This window comes from Chiloscyllium plagiosum, unplaced genomic scaffold (assembly GCF_037043375.1).
Source record: "Chiloscyllium plagiosum isolate Xiang-an unplaced genomic scaffold, Cpla_swu_hap1 HiC_scaffold_8, whole genome shotgun sequence".
Lineage (NCBI taxonomy): Eukaryota > Metazoa > Chordata > Chondrichthyes > Orectolobiformes > Hemiscylliidae > Chiloscyllium > Chiloscyllium plagiosum.
The window spans coordinates 71,712,381-71,724,748 of NW_028270146.1; the positions used below are offsets into that span (position 1 = coordinate 71,712,381).

At 40.3% G+C, this 12,368-nt stretch overlaps 1 protein-coding gene across 4 annotated transcripts in view; it reads right to left on the minus strand.

Moving 5' to 3' along the window:
• The window catches only part of akap6 (A-kinase anchoring protein 6), a 418,819-nt gene that overhangs the window by 276,842 nt on the left and 129,609 nt on the right, over positions 1–12,368 (minus strand). For all 4 annotated transcript variants that reach the window (XM_087989959.1, XM_043697890.2, XM_043697891.2 and 1 more), the window contains exon 4: positions 11,403–11,654. In XM_087989959.1, coding sequence (XP_087846085.1) covers positions 11,403–11,654 — 252 coding nt within the window. The remainder of the gene's footprint in view (positions 1–11,402; positions 11,655–12,368) is intronic.

Here is a 12,368-nt window from a genome sequence, read left to right on the forward strand (position 1 = left end):
TTGTGCTGACACACTGATTAGCTACTTGCTATGTTTGACAGGGTGGACTTTTTCATGTATGGATACCCTGAGACTTCAATCTAAAACTGACAGCTGCTCGTGCAGCAAGCACACTGCACAGTCTAATCAAGAGGATGGCTGGTCTCCATGTGGGGGTCCCAGTATGGTCAGTCACAGGCACAGACCGCTCTCGATCTAGAGGCTTGGCATTGTTTAGTTGCCTTGTTGGGATGCTCACGGTCAGAAAATCAGTCTGTCTACAATGCAGGGATGGGGCAGCATTCAGTCCTGCAGGAATACAAATATGGGGATCTACCTGTTGATTGATCATTAGAGTGCATGGGTAAACTGTAGAGCAACAGAGGGATCACTGCAAAAAGGGATAGGGAAGACAAGGCTGGTGCGGAGGGAGGGGAAAGCAGAGGCATTTGCAGAGGTGGGGACTAGGACAGTGATGGAGGACAATTTCCAGGTATGTGAAGGTTATGCAAAATTGGAGGGCATGATCAGCTAAGGAAGAGGTATTAGTGGCAGTGACCACGACCTCCCTACAGGGAGAACATAGAGGAGCAGGACAGGCTTTGTTAAGTTGTAATGATGGGATCCTTGAAGCAGGGAGGACAATTGTAGAAGTTCAATATGGTGTCCACATGGGGGTATGAGTTGTTGGGATAGTTCGAGACAAAAAGGGACATAGTGGCTCTGTGGGGATCCTGGTGATGCAGATGCAGAGGGTGTTCACTGTGAGCTGTGTTCCCTGCCATCACTCACCATTTTCTAGATGTGAGGTGCTTTGGGAAATTGGCTGGGACAATGCCCAGGGTGAATGGAGACAGTGTCAGATTGATGGGCAGAAGTTGAAGTTCCCCATCTGCTGCACACCAGGACATTGAAGGAACAAATATCTAAAACAGCTGTTTAAAAAATGCAGCTACATTTAATTTTACATTTCATTGCCTATTTCCTGTGCATGCAGAGTGAAGCTACTAAGGTGTCAAAGGCAATTTGCACCACGCTCTTGATACTTGCAAATTGAAAATTAACGTCTCAATAATGGTGAAGTTAGCAGTAATGACGTTAAGTATGACCGGTGCTGGCCAAATGTGAACCATTATTCGTGCAACTTTGAAGAGTGCCCTGGGAGGTGGAGACCATCACTTCATCATCTGTCATGTAGGTTTAATGATGGTCTGTACTGAATGCAGAGAGAAGTTGACTGGGAGGGAAAGGGTTGTGGAATGCTGAAGGCTCCTCCTTTTGCTGGAATATGTTGGTCACTTAACTGGCGTGGCCCCTAAATCAGGTTGGTGCTGAATGAATGATATAGACATGGTCCTGGTTATTGGGATGCAATGGGTGACACTGTCTGGAGGAGTGTGTTCAGCCCTTGGCTGCAGATTTTGCCAACAAAGACTCTTCTAACACCTAAAAACCACTTTCACTCCTTGTGTTCCCAATGTAAGTCATTTCATTCGAGCGTCCGGTGCCCTGCTACTGATGGGATGTTGGTTATTGTGGCTGTCTTCTTTAGAAGGTGACAGCAGATGGAGGTGGAGCAAAGCCGACGGCAAACCCAGGGCCAGCATCAGATCATCGTGGAGATTGAAGAGGACCCAGCTCAGGGAGAGGGTGCTGCTGCAGGCCCTTCAGAATGTATGGTATGGGGGAGACAACCCCCCCTCCTCCCCCCCCAACTCCAGTGATTCCTTAAAGATCACCAATGTCTACACAATATCCTTAGCCATGTCGTTCAGAATCCTGGCAAGTAGCCCAACCAGTCTGGGTAATTTACTTAACTTTCAAGCTTTCAGACTCCCAAATATCTTCTCCTTAGTCATGACCATTACATTTGCTTCTGCCCCTGGGCTCTCTTGAAGTTTTGGTCTGTGGTCGATGTCTTCCACCAAGAATACTGATGCAAAGTATCTTTACAGTTCCTCTGCATTTCCTTGTTAATACTTCTCCAGTTCTCCATTTCCCAGTGGTCCAATGTCCATCCTTGCCTATTTTAAACATCTATAAAAACTGTTGCAATCTTCTTTTATATAATGAAATAGCTTACTCTTATATTCATCTTCTCCCCACTTCTGCCTTTCTAGTTGTTCTCTATTGGTTTTTAAAGGCTTCCCAATCTTCTTGTTTCCTACTAATCTTGACCACATTTTATGCTTTTTCTTTTGTTTTTATGCTGTCCCTGACTTCCCTTATCAGTCATGGTTGCCCCCCTTCTTCCTTGGGGTGAATTTCTATTGTATCTTCTAAATTACACCCAGAAACACCTGCCATAGATGCTCTACTGCCTTCCCTGCTCGGCTTCTTTACCAATCAACTCTGGCCAGCTCCTCTCTCTTGCCTTTGTCATTATCTTCACTCAATTGTAATACCATCACACCTGATTCTAGATTCTCCCTCTCAAACTGCAGGGTGAATTCTATCATATAGTGATCACTGCCCCCTAGCGGTTCCTTCATGTTAAGCTTCCTCATCAAATCTCCCTCAGTACTCATCACTAAATTCAGAATTGCTTGTTTTCTAGTCAGCTCTACCACAAGCTGCTCGAAAAAAATCTTGTCGACATTCCATGAATTTCTTTTCTTGGGATCTGCTACAAACCTGATTTTCCAAGTCCATCTACATACTGAAGTGCTTCATGATTATTGTAGTAGTGCTTTTCTTACATTCCTTTCCTATATCCTGGTTTATTTTCTTCCCCACATTCTGACTACTCTTAGGAAACCTGTACTTAACTCCTAACAGGGTATTTTATCCTTTGCAGTTCCTCAACTCTGCCCACATAGATTCTACACCTTTCAACCTTTTATTATTTCTTGCCATTGATATAATTTCATTTCTTACTAACAAGGCAATTTCATCCCTCTGCCCATCTGTCTGTGTTTTTTTGATAGGACTCATATCCTTGAATGTTTAGTTCTTAGCCCTGATCCCCTTGCAGCCACTTCTCTGTGATACCCACAACATCGTACCAGTCAATTTCAATCTGTGTGACAAGCTCATTGACTTTGTTTTATAGACACCCTTAGGCCTGTATTGACTGCCCTCCCTTCTCATAGTTGTCCCCTTTTTTGGTGTGCCTGTAGTTAGATTTCTGACCCTTTCCAGATTCCTTGTCCTATTATCTGTTCTGCAAACTTTAATAACCTCTACTGAGCCTTTCCCGACCTTTAACTAGAGTAAAGACTACCCCTTTTATTATTTCTGTGAGAATCTGGGCCCCAGATGAGTTCAAATGGAGCCCATCCCAATGGTATAGTTCTCTCCTGTCTCAATACTGATGTCAGTGCCCCAAGAAATGGAACCTCACATTCCCACACCACTCCTTTAGCCATGTGTTTACTTCCATAACTTTCTTATCTCTTTGCTAATTTGCATGTGGTTTGGGTAATAATCCAGAGATTACCACTTTAGAGATCCTTTTATTAAATTTTGTCCTTAATCCCTGAAATTCCCGAAACAGGACCTCTTGCCTACTTGTGTCTGTTGTTGGTATTAACACAGACCATGACAATTGGCTCCTCCCCCGTCTTCTCCAGTATCCTTTCAAGCCAACTCGAGATGTCCTTCACCATGGTATCTTAGTGGTTGGATTAACAGCCGGGAGGCAGAAATTTAAGTTAAAGGGTCGAAGATTTAAAGGAAATTTTGAGGTTTTTCACCCAGAGGATGGAGATGTATCTGGAGTGCCTGAAATGGTGGTAGACATGGGAACCTTCACAACATTTAGACGAACACATGAAATGCCATAGTGCACACTTTACAGGACAAATGTTGGAAAATGGGATAAGAACTGTTGGGAGTTTTATGATCAGCGCAGACACAATGAACTGAAGGGTCTCTTTCCGTGCTATAAAACTCGATGACTCTAAAATCAAGTCTCATTTGATTTTAGGATTTATCTATGGTTTACTACTAAAATTGTTCATTATTTTCTCAGTCAGTGATACATAAATTTCCAAAAGAAATGGCAACTACAATTAATTAATTGGATATCTAATTAGATCTGGTTTCTCTTGCCAACAGTGCTGACTCATCGCTATTCAATTTCAGCTGGTATAAATAGGCACGAAGCATGAAGTAAGTACGAAGATAGCAGCTTCTTGCTTAGTGCAAGTCAAGACAGAATATGAGCTTGGGAACTGTATGATTCATCTGGCAAGGGCAATGTTATCTGGACACTTAGTTCCAATTGACAGTCTCACCCATTAGGCTAGGTCTTTGAAGTTTGTCAGGGGAGTGTAACTATGAGGAAAGTAGGTATGGGAATCCAGAGGTAGCAATGGAGGGGCTTCAGACCTTGCAATTCTCTAACAGGTTTGAGCTTTTTGCAGCTTTGTGAGAACAAGAGTAGGAAACGTAGGAAGGATGAGTAGACTGATGATGGCATGATGCAAGTGCTGGATGAGCTAAAAGAAATGTAATTTTCAAAGATTACAGTATAGTTAGTGAGATAGATAGATACGTTCTCTGTAGCCAAAGTTGTTTTATCTGCCCCATGTCAGGATTAAGGGCATCCCTGCAAGGTAGGATCGAACTTGGAGTGGGAATGGAAGTATCCATGGGAAATGGGGTTAGAAGAGTTAGATGGTTGATGACCAGACATAATGGGCCAAAGGGCCACTTTCTGTGCTGTAAAACTCTGATACTCAATCTAAAGTCTAGTCGAAGTGGTTTTTAACATTTGTCTATAATTTTGTTCAAGTTAAGTGTTTTATTTTCAGTCAAAGCCAAAGAGAAATAAACTCATGACAGGAGAATCAACTCCCATTAGCGAAGATGCTAAGAAATAGGAACAGGAGTAGGCCATTCAGCCCTTCCAGCTCTGCCATTCAATAGGATGGTGGCTGATGCAATATTCCTCACATCCACTTTCCTGTGTTTTCCAATAACCCTCAATTCCCTGACTGATCAAGAATCTGCCTCTGCCTTCAACATACACAAGGACTCTGACGCCACAGCTCTCCGTGGCAAAGAGCTCCAAAGACTCTCGACCCTCTGAGGCAAAAACTTCTTCCTCATTTGGTGCCTCTTTGTTCTGAGACAATGCCATCTGGTCCTAGATGTTCCCATGAGGGCGACACACTCTCAGTGCTTACCTAGGCGAAAGTAAGGACTGCAGATGCTGGAGATTGAGTCAAGAGTGTGGTACTGGAAAAGCACAGTTGTTCAGGCAGCATCTGAGGACCAGGAGAATCAATGTTTCATCAAGCTCCTTAAAAATCCAAAACATTTCAATGAGATCATCTCTCATTCTTCTACACTCCAGTATGTACAGTGCCAACCTGTTTAGTATTTGCTCAGAAGACAATCCCTCCATACAAGGGATCTTCTTAGTGAATCTTGTCTGAACCACCTCCAATGAGATTATATTTTTCCATGAATGAAGAGACCAAAACAGCTCACAGTACACCAGTACCTTGCATAGTAGTAGTAGTATGACTCCCCTACTCTTATACTCCGAGCCCTCTGAAATATTCCATTAGCCACCTTGATTGATTCCATTAGCCTTCCATCAGTCACTTGCTGCACTTTTGTGCTAGCTTTCTGTGTTTTGTGCACAAGTCCATTTGGGTTGCAACTTTCTGTAGTTTTTCTTCATTTCAAAATACTTTGTCCTATGGTTTTCCCTTCCAAAATGAACAACTCCAAACTATCTTCCGTTTGCCAACTTTTCACCCACTGACTTAATCTATCAATATCTCTCTGTAAATTGTTTGCATCCCTTTGTAGCCTGCCATTCCAATAACTTTAGTCATTTGCAAATTTGGCTACAGTACATTCACTTGCTTTCTCTGTTAATTAATATATATGAATATGCATTGTAAACAGTTGTAGTCCATGACTGAACCATATGGAATTCCATTTGTCACAGATCACCAACTGAAAAAGAATCTCTTATCCCCACTCACTGTTTCCTGTTCATTAGCTAATTCTCTATCCATGCCAGTATACTACCTCTAACAGCGTGGGCTCTTAACTTATGAGTTATTTTTGTGAAGTGTCTTTCTGAACTCCTTATGGAAGTACTCTCTAGCCATTCTGGTTGAGAGTTTTTTGAAAAGTTCTAATAAATTATTAAGACACAATTTCCCCTTCATGAAGCCATGCTGACTCTGCTTGATTACATAGAACATAGACCATTACAGCGCAGTTCAGGCCCTTCGGCCCTCGATGTTGCACCGACCTGTGAAACCAATCTGAAGCCCATCTGACCTACACTATCCCATTTTCATTCATATGCCTATCTAATGACCATAAGTGTCCTTAAAATTAGTGAATCTACTACTGTTGCAGGCAGGCCATTTCACGCCCCAACTACTTTCTGAGTAAAGAAACTACCTTTGATATCTTCAAATATCTATCACTCCTCAATATAAAGCTATGTCCCCTCATGCTAGCCATCACCATCCGAGGAAAAAGGCTCTCCCTGTCCATCCTATCTGACCCTCTGATTATCTTATATGTCTCAATTAAGTCACCTCTCAACTTTCTTCTCTCTAACGAAAACAGCCTCAAATCCCTCAGCCTTTCCCCATAAGACCTTCCTTCCATACCAGGCAATATCCTAGTAAACCCTTCTCTGAACCCTTTCCAAAGTTTTCACATCCTTCCTATAATGCGTGACCAGAACTGTACACAATATTCCAGGTGCAGCCGCACTAGAGTTTTGTACAGTTGCAGCATGACATTGTGGCTCCAAAATTCAATCCCTCCACCAAGAAAGCTAAAACACTGTATGCCTTTTTAATAACCCTCTATCTGGATGACAACTTTTAAGGATCTCTGTACATGGATACTGAGATATCTCTGCTCATCTACACTGCCAAGAATCTTACCATTAGCCTGGTACTCATTATTCCTGTTACTCTTCCCAAAGTGAATCACCGCACACTTTTCCACATTAAACTCCATTTGCCACCTCTCAGCCCAGCTCTGCAGTTTATCTATGTCCCTCTGTAACCTACAACATCCTTCGTCACGATCCACAACTCTATCAGCCTTAATGTCATCCACAAATTTATTAACCAATCCTTCTACCCCCTCATCTAGGTCACTTATAAAAATGACAAACAGCAGAGGCCCTAGAACAGATCCTGGCGGTATATTACTAGTAACTGAACTCCAAGATGAATATTTTACATCAACCACCAATCTCTGTATTCTTTCAGCTAGCCACTTTCTGATCCAAATAGCTAAATCATCCTCGATTCCATGCCTCCATATTTTGTGCAATAGCCTACCTTGAAGAACCATAATAAACACCTTACTGAAATCCATATGCACCACATCAACCATTTTACCCTCATCCACCTCTTTGGTCACCATCTCAAAGAACCCAATAAGGTTTGTGAGGCACAATCTACCCTTCACAAAACCATGTTGACTATCCCTAATCAACTTATTCCTTTCTAGATGGTTATAAATCTTATCTCTTATAACCCTTTCCAACACTTTACCCACAACAGAAGTAAAGCTCACTGGTCTATAATTTCCTGGGTTGTCTCTACTCCCCTTCTTAAATAAGGGACAACATTTGCTATCCTCCAATCTTCTGGCACTATTTCAGTAGACAATGAAAACATAAAGATCAAAGTCAAAGGCTCTGCAATCTCCTCCCTATCTTCCCAGAGAATCCTAGGATAAATCCCATCTGACCCAGGGGGCTTATCTACCTTTACACTTTCCAGAATTGATAACACCTCCTCGTTGTGAACCTCAATCCCATTTAGTCTAATAGCCTGTATCTCAGTATCCTCCTCGAAAACATTGTTGTTTTCTAGTGTGAATACTGACAAAAAATATTCATTTAGCACTTCCCTTATCTCCTCTGACTCCACCCACAATTTCCCACTATTAGCCTTGATTGGTCCTAATCTTACTGATATGCCTGATATACCTATAGAAAGCCTTAGGGTTTTCCTTGATCCTATTCACCAATGACTTCTCATGTCCCTTCCTGTCTCTTCTTAGCTCTCTCTTTAGATATTTCCTGGCTACCTTGTAATTCTCAAGTGCCCTAACTGAGCCATCACATCTCATCGTAACATAAGCCTTCTTCTTCCTCTTGACAAGAGATTCAACTTCCTTAGTAAACCATGGCTCCCGCACTCAACAACTTCCTCCCTCCTGACAGGTACATACTTATCAAGGATCCACAGTAGCTGATCCTTGAATAAGCTCCACATTTCTTCTGTTGGTAAATCCTTAATAATTAATTGCAATGTTTTTCCAACAATAGGGAAGGGGTGGTGGTGTTAGGATAATTGGTCTATAGCTACCTGCTTTTTGCCTCCCTCCCTTTTTGACTAGGAGTGTCATATTGACAGTTTTCCAATCCTATGATACTTTTCCAGGATCCAAGGATTTTTGCAAAATTATAACCAATGCATCTACCATCTCTGTAGATACCTCTTTTAGGATCCTACAATATAAGGGGATTTATCTGCCTTTCGCTCCATAAGTTTGTCTTGTTAATTGAGTATTTGATTTAAGCTGGTTTCTCCTGCTAACTGTGCTGATACATCATGGTAGAATTTCTATGGCACAGGTAGAACTAAGGAAGACATTCTGCTGATGGAACATGAACAGGTAATGGCTAGATCACAGTTGATATTGTGGCTCAAAGATTGATGTGGAAGAAATGGGTTTTCGTTCTTGGTGTAGATGAACTCGCACCAGAGAAAGTGAGAATTGTACTATTGGAAAGATATTTACTTGAAAATGCACTGTTACTAGTGTCTTGGGAAATTCTATCATTATGGTTGTTAGAGAAGGTTTTAAATTAAATGGTTAGGGGAGATATGTGGAGGCAAGGTTAACATGAAGGAAGATTTAGAAAGTTAAAGTAAAAGCACAATGAAATTGTGTAGGATACTGATACAGTTAAGGATAACCAGGTGTAACAGGAAGGAACAATGCTTACAAAGTGAAGAACAAGAAAATAAAGGTCAGAGTAAACAAAAAACAGTATGAGGCCAAAATTAAAGGCTCCTTATCTGATCACTCAGCATTTGTAACAAGATGAATGAATTGATAGCATGAATAATGCAAATTAATATGATATAGTAACCATACAGAGACATGACTGCAATGTGCACATGGCTGGAGACTTGAATACTTAAATATATTACAACAGTTGTAAATTTCATCAACCAAATTTTTAAATTCTAACATTTGATTGTTATGCCTGCAGCCTTTTAGATCAAAATGATTTTTAAAGATGGAAGAAACAAGGACCTAAAATGATTACGGTGTCAGTTTCATGTGACCCATGTAAATAAACAAGGCCATTTGCATTACCACTTTTATCTGAAGACATTGAAATTAATCAACTGAGTCAGCATCAAGAAATGTAATCCCCTGTTTAATTCACAGTTGCATAATAATTTCACATTGGGAAATGAAAGGCTCACCTGCCAGTTAGCCAACTTGGAAAGACAATGTAGCTAGATTCAAGAATACAAACAAAATTACACTTCAACAGCTGCTTTTGAGAGCAGAAGACGGAAAAGGAAAAGGAGATTTGAATGCAAGAAATGAAAGACTCTCTCTCTCTCCCTACCTCGTTCTCTCATCATCTCAGAATATAGCAACCAATAAAAAAGCAAATTGGGGAAAGCAGCCATTCACCGACAATTCAAAGATATCTAGCGGTTTTGTACCTGCGGAGGATACATGCCAATCATTAAACAATTGTGGTTTACTTTAAGAATCTCAAAGACCCTAAGGACTTATTTGATCGTATTGCTTTTATTTTCTGTATCAATACTAATTACTCTCTCTCTTAAATTTATTACCTGTGTTTTTTAATTTTGCATTATTAATTTTTTTCCTCAGTGTTAGTAGATGATCATTTTCACCTTTCTTGACTCATAAAAACCTTGGTTATTGGTTTCTTAATTTTCTAGTGAACCATATTTTAGCTTTGTGCTCTGAAGAAAAAGAAACATTTGTTGCAAACAACGGAGACAGGGTTAAAATGGGATAAATGGACATTTTTCATGTTGGTAAACTGTAACTAGTGGAGTGAAACAGGAATAATTTCTGGGGTCTCAATGCGGCAAATGCTGAAAGAATGTTTCCCTTTGTGGGGGAATTGTAGAACTCGGGAGCACCATTTAAAATAAAGGACTTCCAGTTAAGGCAGTGATGAGGTGGAATTTTTTCTTAATTCATATTTGGAATTCTTTTTCCCAGCAAGCAATAAAGGCTGGGACTCCTAATATATTCAAAGTCACATTAGAAAGATTTTTGATTGATAAGTAAATTAAGAGTTATAAGAACAGTCAGGGAAGTGTCATTCAGACCACAATCAATCTTGAATATAATAAACAGTTTTGTTCTCTATATTAAGGAAATGTTAATGTATTGGAGAAAGTTCAGAATCAGTTCAATGGCTTGATCCCTGAAACAAGCTTGTTGTCTTATGAGGACACATCAAAGAGGCTGGGCTTATTTCTGTAATTTAGAAGAATGAGGCCTGACTTGATTGAAGTGTATAGATTCCAAATGATGTTGACAAGTTGGACATGGAAAGGAAGCTTCCGCTTATGGGTCAATCCTATTATTTGGGTCACCCTTTCAGGACAGAGATGAGGTGATTTTTTTAATCTCTGAGGGGTGTGTAGCTTTGGAACTCTCTAGTCGGGGTGGTGTCATTGAATACTTTCAAGAAATAGGTGGATAGATTGCTGTTGGAAATTGAAACAAGAGGAAACAAGTTATGACCTTATTGAATGGAAGAGCAGTTTTGAGGGGTTGAATGGTCTACTTCTGCTCCTATTTTGTAAATTTATATTATTTGTGATAGCAACAACTTTCAGCTTCCAGGAGAGGTTAGGGGGTAACTTTGACCTTCTCACCTGGGCAGGTAACAAATGAAACAGATCAGTTATCTGTTGTAACGTCTAACTGGTTTTCAGCATATTAAAATAAATGAAGGTAAACATTACCCGAGCGCTTTTTGTTTTTAAAATGGATATGTCAATTTATATAGGGAAAAGGATCAACGTTTTATTTCAAGATGGATTGTCTTCTAGTTTAGGGAGAAGAACATCCAAGTTGAAAAATATTATTTCCAATCCAATGTCATGACAATTAAATAGTACATTGATAGTTACCTGATGTATTGCATTATTATGACCAGTATAAAGTTACACATGAATCATAGCTATTTTTTTCCCATTTATTTAATGCCAAACCCTTTCGAAGTGGTTATGTACAGTATATGTCCATATCCCTGATCCTCCGATACAACTTGGTACTGTACATAATTAAACTTTATATGTTAAACTTACTCCAAGGAGGATTAAAACAACGTAAATCTCCTCCTTCTTCAGAGAAGGGAAACACCCTCTGAAGTGGATTAAAAGCCCAGAATTTCTTACCTCTTTTCTGTCCTCCCCGAAAGCCTGAAGAATATCAGTCTGCCTTGTGTAGTTTCCGTTTGAATCCTGAAGACCCTGAAGAATTCGCTCACGAAGCACAAGGACTGACACACGTAGCTGGTGCCACAAAAGTTGAACAGTGTGGATGTCCACAAGGATATTGACTGAGTAAGAGAGAAGCTTCAGTGAAATTTCTGTCTCCAGCAGGGCATGGATCAGCTCCACATGATCTGAAATATCTTCACAAATATCCTGCAGGGAGAGAAAGAAGATAGCTTACAGAATCTCATTGCCAATAGTCGGATCCTCATCAATTTTTCATGGACCTTTCTCTTTAAGGTAGACTTGTGTGATTATTGTGAGAAAAGGTCTGTCATTGAACTTTTGGGAAGTTAATATCTTCACTGAAATCAGGGACTTCTACATTTTTGCAAAATCCTTTTTTTTTTCATTGACGCTTGGATTTCATATAATTAATGGGTGCTGCAGTTGTGATGTTCTATTTTTGATGGAAATCCTAATCTATTGGAATTTTAATCTTTTTTTCATTGTTATATTGTTTCAGAATGCACTTATATAGTAGAGTGAGTGTTTATTCCTGTGCCTGCTTCTCTGAAACTTTAAAAGCTAAATTTCAGAATCATTTAAATTATCCTTAGACTTGTACTATATGATTCATAAAAATTGAGATGCAGTTTTCCATGTATGCATGCAATTGCAGTGTGCCTGTAGAAGCAGTTTCCTCAACACATTCTTGATATTGGTTATATGATGGGAGGGGGTTCAGAGCCCAGCAGAGCTTCCTAGCCCACAGGATGGACAATCAATTCGACTCATTACAAGCCTTGACAAAGGCAGTTAAGGAAAAAGATGGTAGCAGGTAGAGGTAGTCATTCAGCTGCACATGCCACAGGGTTAGCGTTCCTAGCAGCCAAGGGCTACTCTGTCAACGGGCTATTTTCCTTA